Below are 19,560 nucleotides of genomic sequence, written 5' to 3' on the forward strand. Positions count from 1 at the left end.
CGACAACTATCAAAGGACCATTGATTATATGTCTCAAAGACCAACAGAAGGATTCAACACTTATGGTTACAATAACACTCTAGATTGATTCACATGTAATACATGTCCTAAGGTGGTGCATACTCAAAGTCACTTTGTTGTCTTGTAGCCTCATCATGACCAACCATTGTGAGAGCTATTGGATTATTAGGCAATAAGCACCTATCTATGAATTTGAGTTGCTAATCAAGTTCTTATTTGTATGTATGAGAATTATTCCCTCTCAAGCTTCTAGAGCCCTTTTAAAATCAAGGAAATGTAAGTGTTGTTATGGCTATAAAATAAGTCAAATACCCATTTAGCTAAGAATACCGACTCTCTTTTCAAACATAAGAAGGTGCACACTATGAACGAGGTACTCCATTACGAAATAGCTCGTGCACTGATGAAAACGCATGCATAAATGTGACATCTATTAACAATGTACTATACCTCTACCACCTTAGCTATTAAGCAAGAAGTCTCGAAGCATATTGCATCTCGACCTTATAGATCTCTCATCCATCATCAAATGAGTATTTTTCACATAATAGTAGCCTTCTCCATACATAAGTGGCAAGAAGAATGCCAAAGGTTCTTTAAAAAAATATCCCTTTTTAGAATATGCAAGTTTACAAAGAGATGGCTACAAAAAAATGCTCACATTTTGAGATATGCCATGACTAGATCCCATAGACGTGAAGTTGCATTCACATGTCATGGGCAAGTAGTACCAATGATCTAGATTGCAAAGTAGCCTAAATGCAACAAACAAGATAAACATTGTTCATCCCAAAATATTGCACATATTATGTACTTGCCAATATTAGAAGTAAAGTGTGTCTTAGCTAATCACCAAGAAGTAAAAATAATATAATAATCCACAAAAGCACCACCAACTTGATAAAGTAATGAAATAACTTCCATCCAATACTAAGAATAAGTTACAATCTTCTTCTACAGAGCAACAAAAAGTTGACATTTCTAAACTAGCATTAGTGCAAGAGACTGTACATAAGAGTTGTAACAAAGAGTAAAATGTGATTTTATCACCACTTGAATAGTTATTAATTAGCCTAAGTATAATAATACAAGTTTAAACAAAGGTTATTAGAATTCATTGCAATAATTGGCCAATTTGATAATCACACCTAAGACTACTACCTGCTAGAAATGCAACATATCAATGTAGGTTGCATCTATTGCAAAACACAAGTAGTTCCATCCATATTGTAGAGAATGGCTTCCACATGTAGATGTCTAAAACCCTAGTTTACAATAAGTAACAATTATAAAACAAAATAAGCACATCTAGATTGTAAGGATTGGCTCAATTATGGAGATGCCCAACAACCTATGAAGTAGTTGATTGCCTTCCTTTTAAACATTGTTTTGTAGAATACTCTTTGCTACCTTACTTTCATATAAAGTTTTCCTTATAATGAGAAAGTGGATACTAGAAACAATGCTTTGCCAAACTTAACATTAGCAAAATATTTGTTACTAAAAAATAATCATGACTCGTAAGCATGATACAATGCTAGTTGAAATATTTGTGTTGAGATCCTTCATCATACAATGCACACATTAACTCAATATTCAAGAGAACACAATTCACAAGCGAGCATATAGATAAGGAGAGCATGCACAACATATGATTGGATACAATCTCCTGCCATACATGGTGAACACCTTCTCGTTGCAAATTTTTTTAATTAAAACCTACTAGCCATACATCTCTCCATTCAATTAATGGAGTCATGAAACTAATCCATAACAAGGATGAGATGAATAACGTGCCAACTTGAAGGTCTATCACATGTCTCAAAACGGCCTACAAGGTCTATGCTAAGTCTGAAGGCTTTTGTCTCATCTAGATGCATGGGTGAGAAACGAACAAAAGGGTTCATCAAAGCTAAGCACATTCTAGACACCATCAAATGACTTCAAAAAGAAGGAATTATACACAAAGCACCAATCAAGACTTTATATTCTTTAAGATTGATTATGACAAAGCTTCAATCAAATTGAATGAGAATTCATAAAACAATCTCTCCAACATGGAATTAGGACAGCTTAAAAAGTATATACCAACCTTCTTCAATAATGCTACAAAAAAACATGCCATTAATGAAAAGCTATCTAATTCATTCCCACTAAAGAGGTTAATATGCAAGGATGCATGTTGGCACTCTTATTTGCAATAACAATTGAAGCTCTTGGAGGCCAATTTCTGTAAGGTAATGTCTTAGGTATCACCTTGCTTAATTTTATCAAAGATATGATGTTGACTTTGTTTGCATATGATACAAATGCAATTGTAAAAAATGAAATACTTCGGATATTTTGGAAGTGCCTACATACTTTCTACCTAGCCACCAAATTGAAAATCAATCACTATAAGAAGAGTATCAGATCGCTCATAGAGCTCCCCAAATGACCGATGGACAATGGTTGTCAATAATTTGAGGAAGTAAACATATTTGGATTCTTAGGAATATCTATCAAATTTGCAATCACACTCAAGCAAAGATGGCAATTGGGTGATGGATAAGCTCAAGAGCAAAACAAATAGATGGAATGGTATTCAGCAAGGATTTACAAAAAGATTGATCATTCTAAATCACATAGTGATTCTCACACGCATCTATTTTGTAGCTTGTTGGGAATCACATAAATCCAATGTACATTAATTCGACACTACGTGAAAGAACTTTTTGTGGGAAGGAAATTCTAATTAGATCAAAATTCTGGACTTGATGTTGCAACAATACATTCTCCCAAAGCATTAAAAACTAGGCATGCCCAACATCCATACATATGGCACAACAAAGTGAATCACTAAAAGCAAATTAAAGCATGAAGAGGTTTCAACTATCCTTCTTAATCAGAGCCTTTGTAAAATGGTTGTTGTTGAATGCCCAAGATGGAGCAACATTCCTCTACAAACCTTAGTTTTCAACAAGGTTAGATTCACAAGCAAGAAAATCTCCCCTCTCGTCAAGAGCATGTGGGAATTGTAGTGACAATATAAGGAGGAGATGATCCAAGTAAGCAAAGAGTAAAAATGGTATGGCATAAGTAGCCTTGGACTCAATATGGCTCACCAACTCGGTTCCTAGCATTGAGGAGCAACTCTACAATATAGTGAACCATCCCAACAAAAAAGGGGATCAAAACTTGGAAAGATATTTGGAATTACAACACATTCTAAAACGAGTACAACACCCTCAAGAGAATACAAAATTCTATCTTTTATCTAGCTTGACATAGATGGAACCTCAAGTAGAGTAAGCAACAATAGTCCTACCATTTCAAGGATATTTGATCTCTCTCACACCCCATAAAGTCTCTTGTTTGTTGTGGTTGATCCTACATGGAGTATGTGGAAAATTGAGAAAGCTAGTAAGATTGGTATTGGGAACAAGTTGTGCCCTAGATGTAATTCTATAGTATAAACCATCTCCCATCCATTCGTAACATACCCCTCAATAAAAGTATTCTCAAAGAATTGTATAACATCACGCTTCCTCTCCACCCTCTATAGTTTAGTTGGAAGGAATATTATTATGGCAAACTAACAAAATTACCCTATTCTTTGGAACAATGTTACGATTATATATCTACGAAATCTATGGTTAATCTCAAACTCGGTTTTTTTTCAAGGTAAACCTATTGGCAAGGTCTCTAATTGAAGTTTGGTTTGTTGATGCAAGAGGAGATCCTATCAAAGAAGGAAGTTAGAAAGTCTTTAGCATCTCAAAGCCTACCTATCAAAGGAGAAATAAGCTAAATATCTAAAGATTTAGAAGTTGCATAAATACTTAGAACTCTCAAAAACCAAAAATAGCACATGTCAAGTAACTGTAAAGATCAAAAGATCCAACTCATACCCAAGTCCCTTGATAAGTTGTATTATGATATCTTGAAACTCTTGTGTTTGGGAATCACGATATAGAGCTTTTCACTGCCAAAAGAGTAATAGGAAGTTTCAAATGCCAATACCCAACAAAGAGCTACAGGCCCAGGTTTTGTACAACTGCCCTTTCTTAACACATTTTTAAGTTTATGCTCAAATAATAATTTTGAATAAAGGTTTTCGACAGCCCGTTAGAATCTGCACAGGCAGCTAAAACACGGTTTTAGCCCGAACCGTGCTCGGAGAGGGTTGTCGCTTGCGCGTCGTTAGAGACCTCACGTGTGGACCTCTATCGCAAGGGATGCCAATTTGCCAGGTTGAAGGATCACACGTGTGGCGAAGTGATAGGACAAAATAGAGTCTCTCCCAAGTCGCACTAGCCGTTGACGGATTGCGGAACAACATTCCGTTGCCCGATCCATTCTTCGCCGTTAATTATGAGTCGTCCCCACCTATCACCACCTTCCGACAGGCCCCTCTCTCTCTCTGTCTCTCTCTGTGTCTCTACATACACGCACTACTACTAACTACTGCTACTACTGAATTCTCACCTCCGTCGTTCCACTCCCTCTGACACACCTTCCAAGCTCAACCACCTGCATCATTGATTCTGCCCCATCAGTTTCCCCTGGCTATGGTCTCCGCTGACCCCCTCTGCGTTGCTCCCCCCAGATCCTCCCTTCTTGAACACTCTCATAGCCATGGCAGCAGAGCCCATGTCCATCACCACCACCACCACCATCACCACCACCTCCTCCTTGATACTACTGCCCCTCCACCTGCTTCTTCCCCCACTCCCCCTCCCCCCCGGAAGCGAGAGGTCACCTCCAGATACCTCTCCCCTGCACCCACTCGCCGTACTTCTGTGGCTTATGTTTCTTCCTTTTCCTCTGTCACTCGCCGCTTCCCTTCTCCGGCCGTCGAACGCACCCCAAATGTGGCACCTTCCTCCAAACGTGCAGTCTCTGTCGAACGCCGACGCCCCTCACCACTTAGAACCCCTCCAGAGCCAAAATTGGCTTCCGCTGTCGATAATACTACGGCTTCAAAGCGTGCAGCTGCAGCGGCAAGGTCTGAGCAGCTCCTGTGGCCATCTACGCGAAGTCCCCATTTAATAACACCGTCAGAATCCTACTCACCCTCTCAAAGCCCTGCAAAAACCCGCTCTGATAGCAGAGGAAGGTCTTCCTCCTCCGGTTATCTCACCTCAGATCACACCCTTAGACCATCAATCAATGTGACCCAAAGATTGCCTGCAAATGTGGCCCAAAGACCCCTGGATCTTGTCAAGGAAAACCCTGATCGGAAAGGATCGCCCCTGCGGCGTCAAAGCTTTGAGCAGGCTGAGAATTCTAGACCCTCTGAGAACATTTACACAAAGCAAGAGTTACAGCATCGTTGGCCAAGCTCTAGTAGGTTATACGGAGCATCATTGAGCAAGTCTGTAGATCTAACAGGTGGAAGGGACAGATTTACAAGCAAAGCTACTTCCATGCTCTTGCAGGCCAAGTCTCTAACATCAGCTAGCAGGGGCCTTCGTCCCTCATCTAATTCTGGGAGCTTTTCACAATCAATCAACATTGAAGGGCCTTCCTCACCAGCCTTGCGAACTGCTGCACGTAAACTCAACTTAGAGAGCAGGCCAAGGAGCAAAGAATCTCCTGTCAAAACTAGAAGAGGGACTCCTGTTCAAACTGACAGATATTTGGAGCCTGTCCGGCAGTCAGATGATGACGCAGCTCAACTAGTGTTGGAGGATACTTTGCCAGAGGCGTTCAGGTCAAGTTACGTGGATGAAATTGGGACCATGGGGATGAAAAGTGGACAAGGAGCAACCATATCTACAAGATTATTGCAAGATGCCTCGAGTCGGCCACGGAATGCTTATGATTACGCCATGCTAAAATCAGGACAAGGATATGCAACCGCTTCACCATGGTCAGGCTTACCTAACCAAACATATAGGGTCACCCAGCGATCTTATTCACCCGCCAAACTGCATCCAAGTTTTCCTGCACGGAGCTGGCCAAGTCCTACAAGATCAAGAGCATCATCAGTACCTTCTCCTGTCAGCAGTTTGCCACGGAGTCGACCTAATGGAGCTGCAACATTGCTAAGTTTTGGAGCAGATGCCCGAAGAGGGAAGAAGGGCCTTACCCAAGCAGAAGCATCCTTCTTGCATCGTATTCTGCACAACAGATTTTTGCAGTGGCGTTTTGTCAATGCTCGTGCTGAACTAGCTGCAAACACCCAGAGACTGACAGGAGAGGTAAAGGTTGAAACTTTTAGCATTTTGAATTACAGTGTAAGTATACATGTCGCCCTGCATTACTGCTCAGCCTCCATTGTCGGCTTTCAAGGCCCGGTCTGTTTTCATATAAACAAAAAGACAAGGCTGTCACCTGCTTTACTCAAAGCATCATTTAATCTACTTACCAAACCCTAGAGTCTGGTTGTGCATGGCTGCTAAGGAACATAATATGCTGTGATGATTTCAAGCATTAACAACTGAATGGACTAGATAGTGCCAATTCCATCAATCTATGAATCCCTTACTTTGCTTCCAAACCAGTGTGTTTGTTTGCTATGGGGACATACTTCAGCCACTTACGGAAAGGGGAGTTAATTCATTCAGTTGGAATAGCTGGCCTTGGGAGTGACCAACTGAAACTATGCACTCCCTTTTCACTTCCTCTTATGCAGAGCTACAAACTTGTTGAGTTCACTTATCCAAACTTATTCACCCACCAAGCAGCTTTATTGGACTGCATGAGAAAGCAGCTATTCTGGTCATCATTGACCTCATTTAGCTACCATTAAGTCTGGATACATCACGCAAGCAGAGGAATCCAGAATTTAGTAGCATACTATGGTGGGGATGATACTATATATTATGTAACAATGCGCCCCGACATCTTTAGCATGAACAACTAAGTGGACTGTATGATGCCCACTTTCACTAACTTCTAGACTCTAAGTTTTCCTTAACCATGTTTGGAATGGAAGAGTGATCATGCTGGTCACACTCTCTATTGGCCCTTTTATGGGAAAGGGCTTAATTAAGTTCAAGGGGCTAAAAACAAGACAAAGGAATAAAAATGGAAAGTTTTCGTGTAGTCTACAAAAGCAATGAACTAAAGAGACCACAAGTGGAAAACTCACTATCAACCAAAAAATGGGGTCTTTGTGGAAGAGATTCCACTTAAATCCATAATCGCATGAGACAGCAAATCAAGATGAGGACAGGATGGGACAGGGGACAAGCAAGATTGCCATTCCCAGTGACTATATAGTGACATGGAATGGTAACCTGGACAGGAAGAAGCTACCATCCTCAATATCTCTTAATTCAAAAGTTGCCATTCCTTGTAACCATGTCCCCTTTACAAGGCTAGAACATGGTGCAACCCACACTTGCTGCATCACAAAGTACGATGCAAACTGTCCCAAAAGGTGTCACCTTTACACATTTTAATGATCATGTTCCCATGTAAAAAGAAGTGACTCTTAGCGGAATGTTCATGCACACTTAAAACCTCTTGCCACTATAAAAATATCATAAGGTATGTTTCTCATGCTCTCCACAAACCTTGTATGAGCTTGGAGAACATTCAAGGTCGCCAATATACCCATTGAGCCCATACAGCAAGGCATGATGGAAAACTATTATAAATGTCATGCATTGAGGAAATAATGCAAGGCATGATAGAAAGCCTCTAGAAATGTTAAGGCACACATGGCGATGATCAATTCTCTGCATGGGCTTTGAATGACAATTGAAAGAACAATTGGAGATCCTCTTCGAACTAAAACCTCTAAGAGAAGCAAATGGTGGTAAGTGACTCGCTTGATGCATTGTGGAATACCACACCCTCACAAGATGAGCAAAGAAAATTCAAAAACTGAAGTGGAAGAAGCCCTTAAAAGACTTTCAATTTAGTAGTTTAAAAAGATGCCATAGTCAGCATCGACTACCCCCAAATAGAAATATAAGAGTCGTTGGAAGTTATGAGGCCAATAGAGCTGGCTGGAGCAAGATCTACTCATTCAGTGTGTTCTTCCATGATGCCTTTAGATGCATAATTGCAATAGCATATTGAAAACTTAATGGTAGAGGGAGGGAGATGCACCAAGAGTAAGCAGCTAAGAGAGCAAATACACTTCTTGAACTCTCATTCTAGTAACACTTACGGATGAGCTAAATTGATCGATACCCTGTAACTTCACCATGACTTGAACTCAGGTTAGTCAACGTGATTAACTCATGGTTATTCCATGTGACTAACTACTGACTGGTGGTATGTTTGAGTCTTAACAACCCTACAGCTCACATCCACTGTCATCCTTGTGGATGCTTCCTTAAGAGAGGTAGCTGAGAGAGCTCTGACACTTCTCTCATTCTCCATCTATTACCTGTACTGAAAATTTGCACATTTGCAAATAAGCAGAAGCGATAACCCATAAAGTAGCTTTGACTCCACCATAGTTTCTCTGTGGCTAACTGTCATTTCATGTGTATTTATCTATCGGTAACTTCTAGTTTTACACCCTTCAAAATCCCAAAAGGGCTAATTGATTAAAACGGCAGGTGCAACTTAATCCAAACCAACTCTCAAGTAAACTCGTGAATTAGGCCCCAAGTTTTAGTTATGCATTTGTTCAAGCTCTTAGTTTTTAAAGACAATTTCTTCTTCATTGATGAGCTGTATGGTCACTGGAAAAGAAAAACTTAGACCTTAAAGGACACCATAGGTTGCATGATTCAAGTAGGCAGCTTGATTAAAAGACCTATGCACATATTGAATTCTAGTTAACAACAGCCAATATTTTGCTGCTCTGTTCAGGCCAAAGCTACCCCATCAGTACAATATTGTGATCAAAATTTTGCAGGACATGCAATAGACATGAAAACTTTATAGGGGCACATAAGCCATAAGGTTAGCCAATCATGCAAACCAAAAGAGATCTTGTACAGTCATACCGGAGGGCATGTGATCAAGGCTCACCACACATAAACTCTTAAGGTTCAGTGTAGGGTCTGATGCCTGATGCACAAGAACATGAGAGACGTCAAAAACTTTTAAACTATAGGAAAGTACATAGATATTATGATTTCCTATCTCAATACAAATTTATTGCTAAGTGGGCTAACAAAATTTGGGACTAAAATTTCAGTTTCTAGGGGAATGAGAATTTGCATGTTATGCAGCAGAATTTTTATTTCCAAAAAAAAAAAAAAAAACTGAGACATGTTTCCTTGATTTCCAGAAATTACTGTTCAGTGTTTGGGCAAAGACCACTGAACTACGTAAGTCTGTTACAACTAAAAGGATGAAGTTACAGCAAGCTCGACACACACATAAACTTAACTCTATCCTTAAAGCTCAAGTAAGTGATTTCTGTCTCTTGAAGCTGAAACTGTTTATAGCTCAAATCTTCATAAATCCCCACAGACCTTCACATTCACATTAATGTAGAAGGTTCAACATGCTAAGACGGTAACATTAAACAATCAAGTGACATGAGTATTCATGAGCTGTAGAATTGAAATGCATCACCTATATTATTAGCAGATGTCTGAAATTAGGGCAGACCAAACGAATAAGAACTTCATACTGAAGTGTCACGTTTGGACCAAGTGCTAGACTGTACCACTCCTCAGAGATGAGCCACTAGGGTAAAAAGTGTCATGTTTGGGTTGAGTGGTAGACTGTACTAAGAAAAATATGACTGACTAAGGTACACCTGCAAGAAACACTCAGATTATGTATTACAACTGCAACCTCCAGTGGCTGACAATTTCAGTTCAACTACTAAGTACAGCAAGCCTGCCAAAACAACAGGCCTCAGAGTCTTTTAACCTAGACAAATATATCAGGATTTTGGGATAGGCCTTCACAATAGCTATGTGCTAGATTGACAGTTGACTATTATTCATAAGCAATACTTGCCACCAGGGTAAATATGTCAAAAACAGACTTGGACAATGTATCACAACTGCCCTTGACAGTCGATCTTTCAGAACACTGCTAAGCCTAGTTCCTGCCCGTCTTCACTAGGTTTCCTCTCTTTACTAGGTTTCATACCCTAATACAACATAAGAATGTTCTAGGGCAAGCCATTATCTTATGGTGTGTCTTCATAGGAAATTTCACAACACCTTGGGCATAGATATAATCTTTCACTGAAGAGAAGGTGACTGTCAAATACCTGGGGGCAACAACTATACAGAGAGAGACCTCTATCTAGTCACTCCCCTTTCTGCTTATATTTCCAACAGTGACCCTCTTTACTAAGAGGTCTTGCAAAAGGTTATCCAGCCTTCAAGACCATCTACACTGCGCTTATAAATGACCTACAGAACGAGATCTTGCAAAAGGCCAACTGGAACCATCTAGTCAAGGTTTATAGGATATTAGGCCCAGTACTTCAACACTGTCCTCACCTACCTGTGGGGCAAGTAGCACTATGTGCCTTTTTGTAATGCACCTTGGCATGGAGCACGTTAAGGTAAGCATGTCTGAAGAGGGTCCAAGTCCGACTTTATGTGTACTAGACGGGCAGCCACAAGGAAATCTAGGGGCATTCAGATGGTGGAGAAGTAGGCAGCCAAGAGTGCAGGAGTGCCAAGTGGTGCCAAGCAACAAGCTAAGGGACCTTAGTGGTAGGGTCACCTGAAACAGAAGACCAACAATCATGTGGCTTCCCGTTAAGATAAGCATGTCTGAGGAGGGTTCAAGTCCAATTTTATGTGCACTAGAGGGGCAGCCACAAGGAAATCTACGGGCATTCAAATGGTGGGGGAGTAGGCAGCCAAGAGTGCACATGAGTGCCACGTGGTGCCAAGCAACAAGCTAAGGGACCTTAGCAGTAGGGCCACCTGAAACAGAAGACCAACAATCATGTGGCTGGTACTGCTAGTGGCCAGAATCAGCCAAGGACTGGCAATCAGGTAGTCAAACAAGTGGAACCGTGTTGTCTTCTCACTCCGTGTTGAAGATCGGATTGACATACCTCTTCTTGCGTTTTGTCGGATCAAAGCCTGTTTCATATACATTCAGCACCCACGAAACATTTCTTTTTACGAGGGAAAAATTTGGCTCTCCCACACACAAACACATTTTCTTTCCTCTATCGAGCAACATGTACCCATGGATCAAGGCTCTAGCATCGTGCTTAGAGATTGATTGCTTACGAACAGCTCGGGGCTGGTTGTGGACCTATCTTTCAAAGGACAATAAGCATGTAAAGACGATACATTGTATAGGAGTACAACCCACCCACACTAGTTTGTGTAAAGGGTGCCCACCCGCACTAGTTTTGTATAGGGTGGACATGCTATGAGAAAACTATTCCGTCCATATTCTTGCCTTCATAAAGTGAAGAAGGATCACTCCTACCTTTGGGTTCTCTTATTCTCTTGAGAAGTCATGCAATTTGGAAATGTGCCTTACAAATGGTATGAGAAAACTGTTCCATCCATATTCTTGCCTTCATAAAGTGAAGAAGGATCACTCCTACTTTTGGGTTCTCTTATTCTCTTGAAAAATCATGCAATTTGGAAATGTGCCTTACAAATGGTATGAGAGCCAATTCATGAAAATCGGGGAAAGAAGCAAAAGCAGAAAATCAACAAGAGAAATGTAGTTGTTATAGAGAATTTATTCTTGGTATGAGGGCCTCAAAAAGCACCATATGAATGAATATAGGAATGAACTCAATGGACAAATCATACAGTTGTTCCATTCGTATTCTTGCTATCATGAAGAAGTGGGCAATCACTCCTACCTTTGCATTGTCTTATTCTCTTGAGAAAGTCATGTGATTTGAATTTGTGCCTTACAAAATATATGAGAGCCAATTTATGAAAATCAAGCAAACAAGCAAAACTCAAAAATCAACAAGAGAAAGGTAGTTGTTATAGAAAATTTCTTCTTGGTCACAACTGGCTGAGATAGTAGGATAAATGGATGCTAATGACAAACACAAGGGTGTAGGGAATGATTCAAGATTAAAAGAGTGGTCAAGCAATTGATCCCTTTTATAGAATTCTTTGAGCCATTTGTCCTACCAAAAACACTTGAGTTTCATATTGTGAATAAGTTTTATCTAGAATTTATTTTGGAAATATGCACGAAGTGAAAGAATTTAGCTAGTAATTATTGATTATCAATCCTTGTATTTAGCATTCTTTCAAAGTTTAGTGCAGATTTTCTTCTTCCATTGTAGTCTTTCTCTTTCCCTCTCCATGTTTGTATTTCCTCTTTCATAGCACACTCACAAATTTTGGGGTAGCTTAGCATGCCCCTTTGGCTAAAACAAGATCCAAAATGGACCCTTCCCAAAGAAGACCATGAGTTTCAGAAGCCCAAGGAGCAGATTTGAATAGATTCATCAAGCTTTTGGAAATATTGATTTTGAAACATCTACAAATATGTTAGGAGAATTTTGTCTAGAGAGACACTCTAGGTTTTTTGAGGCATGAACACACCTACATGGCTTCGTACTATCATGCATGTGAATGCACTTTTCAATGCCCTAGTAAAATTATTGCGAAAGACATGTTTTTATAGGATCAAAAGGATTCAAGAGGCTTAGAGGAAAAAGACAAGCCAAGGATGGCGCAAAAGAAAAATATTGTTTGAGAGAAAGCATGTGTTGGGCTACCAAGTTCATTGATAGAAGGCATTTCTCATTTGGGTTTGGTGCATTTAATGCAATCAACCTGATTTCTAGCCCATTTAATGCAATCGACCTAATCATTTATGTGTATTTATTTTGCCTATTTATTGGCTGCTCGTCTCCTCCAATCTATCATTAAATCATACAAGCACACTCTACTTCTTGCTTCTTCTTGTTTCTTTTTTTTTCTGTGCTTTTGTTTTTCTTCTTGCTATTGTGACTACATAGTACATATGGAGCTCTCTATCACTTAGGGAGTGCGTGCAACGTGCGCTAGAGGTGCCCCCCCCTTCTTAGTAGATATCTTTCACACATTGCAAAGGTTCAAATATGACTTTGATTAGAAGGGATGCGTGCACATGGCAAACCTACTATCTACCATGTTCTCTAGCATAACTATACAAAAAAGAGGGTAACAAAATTGCCTAGAGTAGTTGCACCCAAAAAATAGGAGGGGCAACCCATCTTCATACAAAGTGATAGGCTGACAAAGGAGCTTCACAAACACCCTCACGTTATTGCATGTAGAAATGAAGGTTGGGTCCGGGCAATTAACAAATCTTCTCACAAAGTAGCCAAAAGAGAGGGAGACTGCAGCACTCTATTGGGTGCTCACAGCCCATGCCTTTGTACACACTCTTGAGCCTTGGATTATGGATTCTATTTCCCAAGTCTATTCTCTTTGAGTCCATGTGTTCTTGGTGTTCTTTTCTGTTCTTTGTGTTTATAGCAGTTCTCTCAGCTGCATCTCTTTGCTTCCGATTACTGCACACCATTTTGAGTTGGTATTAGAGCCCAAGGCTCTTGAGTCCGGTGCTGATTGCTGTGTGTGACTACTGTTTCAGGTCTGATTGCACTTCTTGACTGCACTAAAAGTTGCATTTTGCTGTTGTCCTGATGCAACTGGTCCAGGCATCCTCTGTTGTAGGTGGGTGGCAGTTTTCAGCAGCTGAATCTGTGTTTTTCTGCCTGCTGTGTCTGCGTGTTATCAGTTCCAACTTGCATTTTGCCTGTTCAGCCACTGTCTTCATATCATATCCGCCACCATTTTGACATTCTGTGCAGTTCTCTCTTTGTTTTCCCGCAGACCTCGCTTCCTTCAGCCTTTATTTTCAGCCTGTTTCGATTTCCCAATTGGTGTGTTGTCCTTCAATTGGGGTTCTAGATCTGCACCAACCTATAACTCGGACTGATATGCATCTCCCTCCAAGTTGCAAACTTTGTCACTAGGACAATATGCCAAAGGTGATAGAGGAGGATTGCAATGTGGATCACGATCCCAAGGATTCATCCCTTGTCTAAGTATCTCATATCTTTGCCTCAAGATTGCCACACATTCATCTTCCATGAGAAGATACATTTTACTTGATAAGAGACCTATTTTTGAAAGGAGATCAGTCTCTTTGGAGGAGATTGGGCATACCAATTTCTTGGAGTAGATGAATTAGGCCGTGAGGGAGACCACTTCGGTGACGATATGTGCGATATCTATATCTCAAAAGGTGTTCTTGCGAGCTTTGGAATGCCAAGTTTGTAGGATAGCCAAAAAAATTCTCTATGGGAGCACAGACTTTGATATTATATGAAGAAAGGGTGTGGCAAACACAAAGAAATGCAAAGTGTATGACAACACTATGAATACAATCTATAGAATGCATTGTGAATGATAATGATATGGAAGTGTGTCATACTCATGATGGATCCCAAAACATGACAACAACATTCCACCAAGGATGATGACAACATGGGCACAAGTAGAGGAGCAAAACACAATCCTACAAAGAGCCGGATGTCAAGGAAGATGATGATCAGCAAAACAAAAACTTGTAGGGTAAAAAATGCAACTACCGACCTGTGCAACAAGTCGTGAAGATGCTACAAGTAGGTACACTTGAGTCTAGCTAGGCGGCCAATCCAAAAATGCAGCAATTAACAATCCAAAACACATTCCACCAAGGATGATGTAACTATGGTTAGAAGTAGAGTGAGTAAAACTTAGTCCTCTGGAGAGCTAGATGTTGAGGAAGATGATGATCAGCAAAACAAAAACCAATAGGGTCAAAATTGCAGCTGCCCACACGTGCAACGACTTGCAAGTCATGAAGATACAGCAAGCAGGTACACTCGGTGACATCAACTGAGCAGCCAGTCGCCAATCCAAAAACACAGCCAATCGCCAATCCAAATGTTGAGGAAGATGATGATCAGCAAAACAGAGACCAATAGGATCAAAACTGCAGCTGCCCACACATGCAACAACTTGCAAGTCATGAAGATACATCAAGCAGGTACTCTCAGTGACATCAACTGAGCAGCCTGTCGCCAATCCAAAAACACAGCCAGTCGCCAATCCAGATCTTGAGGAAGATGATCAGCAAAACAGAGACCAATAGGGTCAAAACTGCAGCTGCCCACACGTGCAACAACTTGCAAGTCATGAAGATACGTCAGGCAGGTACACTCGATGACATCAACTGAGCAGCCAGCCGCCAATCCAAAAACACAGCATGTACAGCTGGGACACGTCATGATGATCAGCAGCAAGTAGGCAACAGCTAGTGGGTGAAGACAATAGGTTGAGGCAAATGTAGACAATCTTCTTCTAACTAATGGCAATGTCCTAAAACAGGGCTAATGGAGAAAGGGGGTGGTTATAGGCTGAAGGTAATGATGAATGATCAAGACAAGATTAAGGGATGATTCACAATTGACTCTATTTATAAAGGATTTTGAAGCATTTGTCCTGTAGTTCAAAAATAAAGGCATTCATTTTTACTTGCTTTTTGGGAGTGTTTTAAGGAGAATCACATAGGGATTAATGCATTGTAATCTTAGATCAGTGCTAACCACTACTTTTAGTGGTTCAACACTAGTTCCAAACTTCAACAAGGATGCAGATTCATTTGACATGAGCAAAGATAGAATCACTGCAATTCAGGGAGAGAAAGGAGCAAGCACGGGAGCTGAGCCTGTCCTATAGAACTGCCAAATCTATAGAATCACCTAAACAGGCATCCACAATATGTCGAAAAAGAGGGACAAAAACAAACTTCTTGAGGTCAAAGGTGTCAAGGATGGCCTCAATGTTGCATGACCAAATGGTATAATTGGTCCCATCTAGCTTCTAGTCAAGGGTGATGTTGGGAAGGACATGCACTTGAGTTGGGGGTACCAAAGCTAAATGAGGAACGTACATCTTAGGAAGGAAAGGGAGGAAAGGAGGATGGGAGGGAGGTGGGTCAAAGTCTACATCTCAATTTGTGTCACGATCACATGGGTCATCGCAACGATCCTCACAATCCTCTTGACCATAACGGTCTTTGCAGTGATCCTTCAAATCCCAATAGTCTCTAACGCCTCACGGTCTCCGAAGTCATGATCCCAACAACCCTCTCTGTCTTGATGGTCCATCGTGATGGTAATCTCTATAATGGATCAGGCTAGAATAGTAGGGCAGCCTGCTGGGCAGCAATGCAAGTAGGCAGCTGCTGAATCAGACCTCCAGGCTGCAAAACACACAGCTGAGAGTAAAGGTGACAACAGAAAAAGGGTGCTTTTGGGGCTGGTTTAAAGAGACTTAATTATGGGCTAATGAAAACCCTAGATTAGTGGGTCAACATCCCTCTCAGGCCCAAAAGGACAATGCCAAAGACAGAATGAGAGTCAATCTCTACCCTCTTCAAAATACCTATAAGGTCCCACGCCAAAGCAGCCAAGCCATTGGTGCAAGGGTGTATGTCAGTTGCACATGAACCTAGCAAGACAATAGAGGTGATGGATATCTTCTTTCAAATAGCCTTTTTTTAAGGATCTTAATATATTTCTTTGCTTTTTTACTAGATGGCTTTTAATGATAAAAAGGGAAAATCAAAATATATCCTTATGGGGGAATTATTCACTTGGCCGAGAGTCCTCTCACAAGTAGGATGATCAAGGGACATTTAGATAATGATATGAGTACATTTGAAAATCAAGGAATGAAGATTAAAATCCTATAGGCACTAGTAGCCGCCCCCTCTCACCACCAGAGGGTGGAAGGGACAGTGGGAACCCCCTTTCCCCATGATACCAATGTCGAAGGGAGGGAAGTACCAATGCCAATTTGGCGAAGAAGGTACTAGAGGATCAAGCAATTGACCCCCTTGGTTAAGATGTCCACAAAATTGTCCAATAATGGCACAAACTCTGGGAGAATCGCACCTTGCTCCACCTACTCTCTAGTAAAATGATAGTGGACCCCAACATGCTTCATCTTTGGACTAATGACAGCATTGCCAACAAGTGCTATGACACTCCAGCTGTCACAATAGATAAGCACTTTTAACATATATGTGATATATAGGCCATCCATGATGAGAGACTAATGCAAGTAACGATGAAATGGTGTCGACCACTCAATCAGTGCAAAGGTTTCTTCATAATCAATGCCATGCTTTTGTCAAAACCCCTATACTACAAGGCAAGGCTTGTATTTATCCCAAGTTCCATCAACTTTCAATTTAGTGCAAAAAATTCATTTAGTCCCGATGATCTTCTTGTGGCTTGGACTCCACGATTGTCCAAGTTCGATTCCGATCAATGCTCTCTAGCTACTTCTCCATGGTCGATCACCACTTGAGATGCTCTTGAGCCTTCTGCAAATTGATCAGCTTGGAATGCACTATATAATGTGTTGGAAAGATGAATACAAATACTGTATACGAGCCTAGCAGATCTTCTACATCTCTCCAAGATGGTAGGTAGTGGAAGGATTTTCGAATCTCGCATGATCAACTAGTACTATCGAGCTAATAACCCCCTAAAAGTAGACCAAGCTCAGAGAACACAATATTAGGAAGTGTGGGCTTAGAGGTGAATGGAGGGAGAGGTCTCTAGTGGTAGAAGGGACTGCACAATGTCCCTCTCATCAAAGACAAAGGAACAGAGACAGAGTGTAAGAAGAGAAGAATTAAATCTACACTAAACAAGGAACAAATGTTGAAAACAGGACTGATTAGTCCCTACATGCAGCCCACAATGTCAGTGAGGGCACCAGATTAGGCTGATGATGACAACAGCACTAGAGAGGGAGGAGAAGAACAAAGCCAAAGTGTGCACCTGCAAACCTGAAAGGGAAGAACGGAAGATGATCTGCCAAGTGACTGGGGAGGCTATATATAGCCAACTGCCCCTAAATCTGGCCAGCCTGCTCTCTGGGCCCTAAAAATGGGCCAACTAGCATTTAATGCTGGGAAAATGTCAAATGTGCATGGAAAAATCCCAATTGAGATGGACAAAATTCGACACGTGATGGCAAACTAGTTAATGTGGAATTTGCTCGCGAATTGCACACAAAAACCAAACTAGAGGACAAAATGCACAGAAAGGCAATGAAGTGGCTGCTCTATAATGACCTACCTCCTCCGTAAAAACAAGTGACGGACATGTTAGAGCTTCTAAAGTCCTCATCTAATTCAGATTGAGGCTCACAGGCAAGAGATGACAAGGCATGATAGTCATGACTACTAACAATTATCACGCCTCAGTACCCCAATACAAACATACATTTTGATTGTGCTTTAAATGCACCCATGTGGAGAAGTATATAAAGGTTTTTGATTTTGCTTTCAAAAAGTAAATATTATTACCCATGTATATCTCAAATAGTCATCCATGCTATATCCACTTGGTTCACTTAGGATGATTTAGTGATTCATCATTCATCTTCTTTTTATTCTTTCGCGTTTTCTTCTAATTTTCTTCTTCTCTCAATGTTTGCAATATACTATGTGTTTCTCCCTGCAAACCCTATTGTCTCTCTGATATGGTATGAGTGCATACCGTTATGTCATGCTATTTTGACAAGAGGGAGCCGGTGCCATTGCCCACAAAAAGCAAGCGACTTACTGTTGTACAGGACTCTCTCGTGTTTGGTGTATGGATTCCATTTTCCAAGCATATCTTTGAGTTGTCTCTTCCAATATTCTAGTGTTCCTCTATTTCTCTTTTTTCTCAAGTTGTGCAATCTATTACAGCAGTTTTCTACGCTTCCATCAATGCATCCACTTCTGAGATTGTGCTGTTTTCTGCTGTGGATGTCTGCCCAAACACCTTCCCTTGCTGCTGATGAGCCTTCTACTGTCTACTGCTGCCCAAGCAACTTGTATCTTATCCAAAATTCAAATCAACCTGATTTCACTCATCTGTTGCTTGTGTTTGTCTACAGCTGGCTGCATTTTGATTATATGCATTATTTTAATGTTGTACGGCTGCATTTAATGCTTGGATTGACTATGTTTTTCTCAGCCAGCTGCATTTTTCACTTTTTGACCTTGTGTAGGCTGAACAATAGTATTTAAAAGTATTTGCAGGTTGTGTTGGCTGTAATCTGTATCTTTCATCTGTGTTTGATCAGATTTTGCATTTTTCTAAGTCATTTTGTGATCAACTGTCTTTATACTCTGTGTGTACTCGTGATTGATCAGTGCAGTCCATACTATATTTGGCTGTACTCTCTCTCTATTTCTCTTGTTTTCTTTCTCTTCTCATCTTGTCCTCTAAATGGCCCCTCCCTATTGTTCTACTAATGATAAACTCCATGGCGCTAACATCTCACACAGAGTGCTATCATGAAAGCATGGTTGGAGCAAAAGCAATTGTGGTACTTGGTTTTTGGAGCTATTTAGCAATCTCAACCTCCCACTCCTCTTCTAGATAATTGGGACCCTGAAAACCATGACAAAACTATGTTTACATGGGATTACGATGATGCCCGTGCATATTCTACTCTTCTCTGATATATCTTGAAAGAGGTTCTATCAATGGTCACCTCCTGAAAAGATAGCTTCAACGGTATGAAAAAGCTTCAGTTGTTGTATGAGACTCCCTAGACTATGCGTGCAATGACCCTCTACGATAGCTCCAGTAGATGTCTAGTATTTCTTACTTCATGTTACACAAGT

At 40.8% G+C, this 19,560-nt stretch overlaps 1 protein-coding gene across 1 annotated transcript in view; it reads left to right on the forward strand.

The window, feature by feature from the left end:
* Positions 1-4,352: 4,352 nt before the first annotated feature.
* The window catches only part of LOC148010981 (AUGMIN subunit 8-like), a 45,176-nt gene continuing 29,968 nt past the window's right edge, over positions 4,353-19,560 (forward strand). The window contains exons 1-2 of the mRNA XM_087672157.1: positions 4,353-6,206; positions 9,206-9,325. Of these exons, the coding sequence (XP_087528283.1) occupies positions 4,572-6,206; positions 9,206-9,325 (1,755 nt within the window). The 5' untranslated portion in view covers positions 4,353-4,571. The remainder of the gene's footprint in view (positions 6,207-9,205; positions 9,326-19,560) is intronic.

This window comes from Lygodium microphyllum, chromosome 29, assembly GCF_053477565.2.
Source record: "Lygodium microphyllum isolate KBCC chromosome 29, Lygodium_microphyllum_v1.1.10, whole genome shotgun sequence".
NCBI classification, from domain to species: Eukaryota; Viridiplantae; Streptophyta; class Polypodiopsida; order Schizaeales; family Lygodiaceae; genus Lygodium; species Lygodium microphyllum.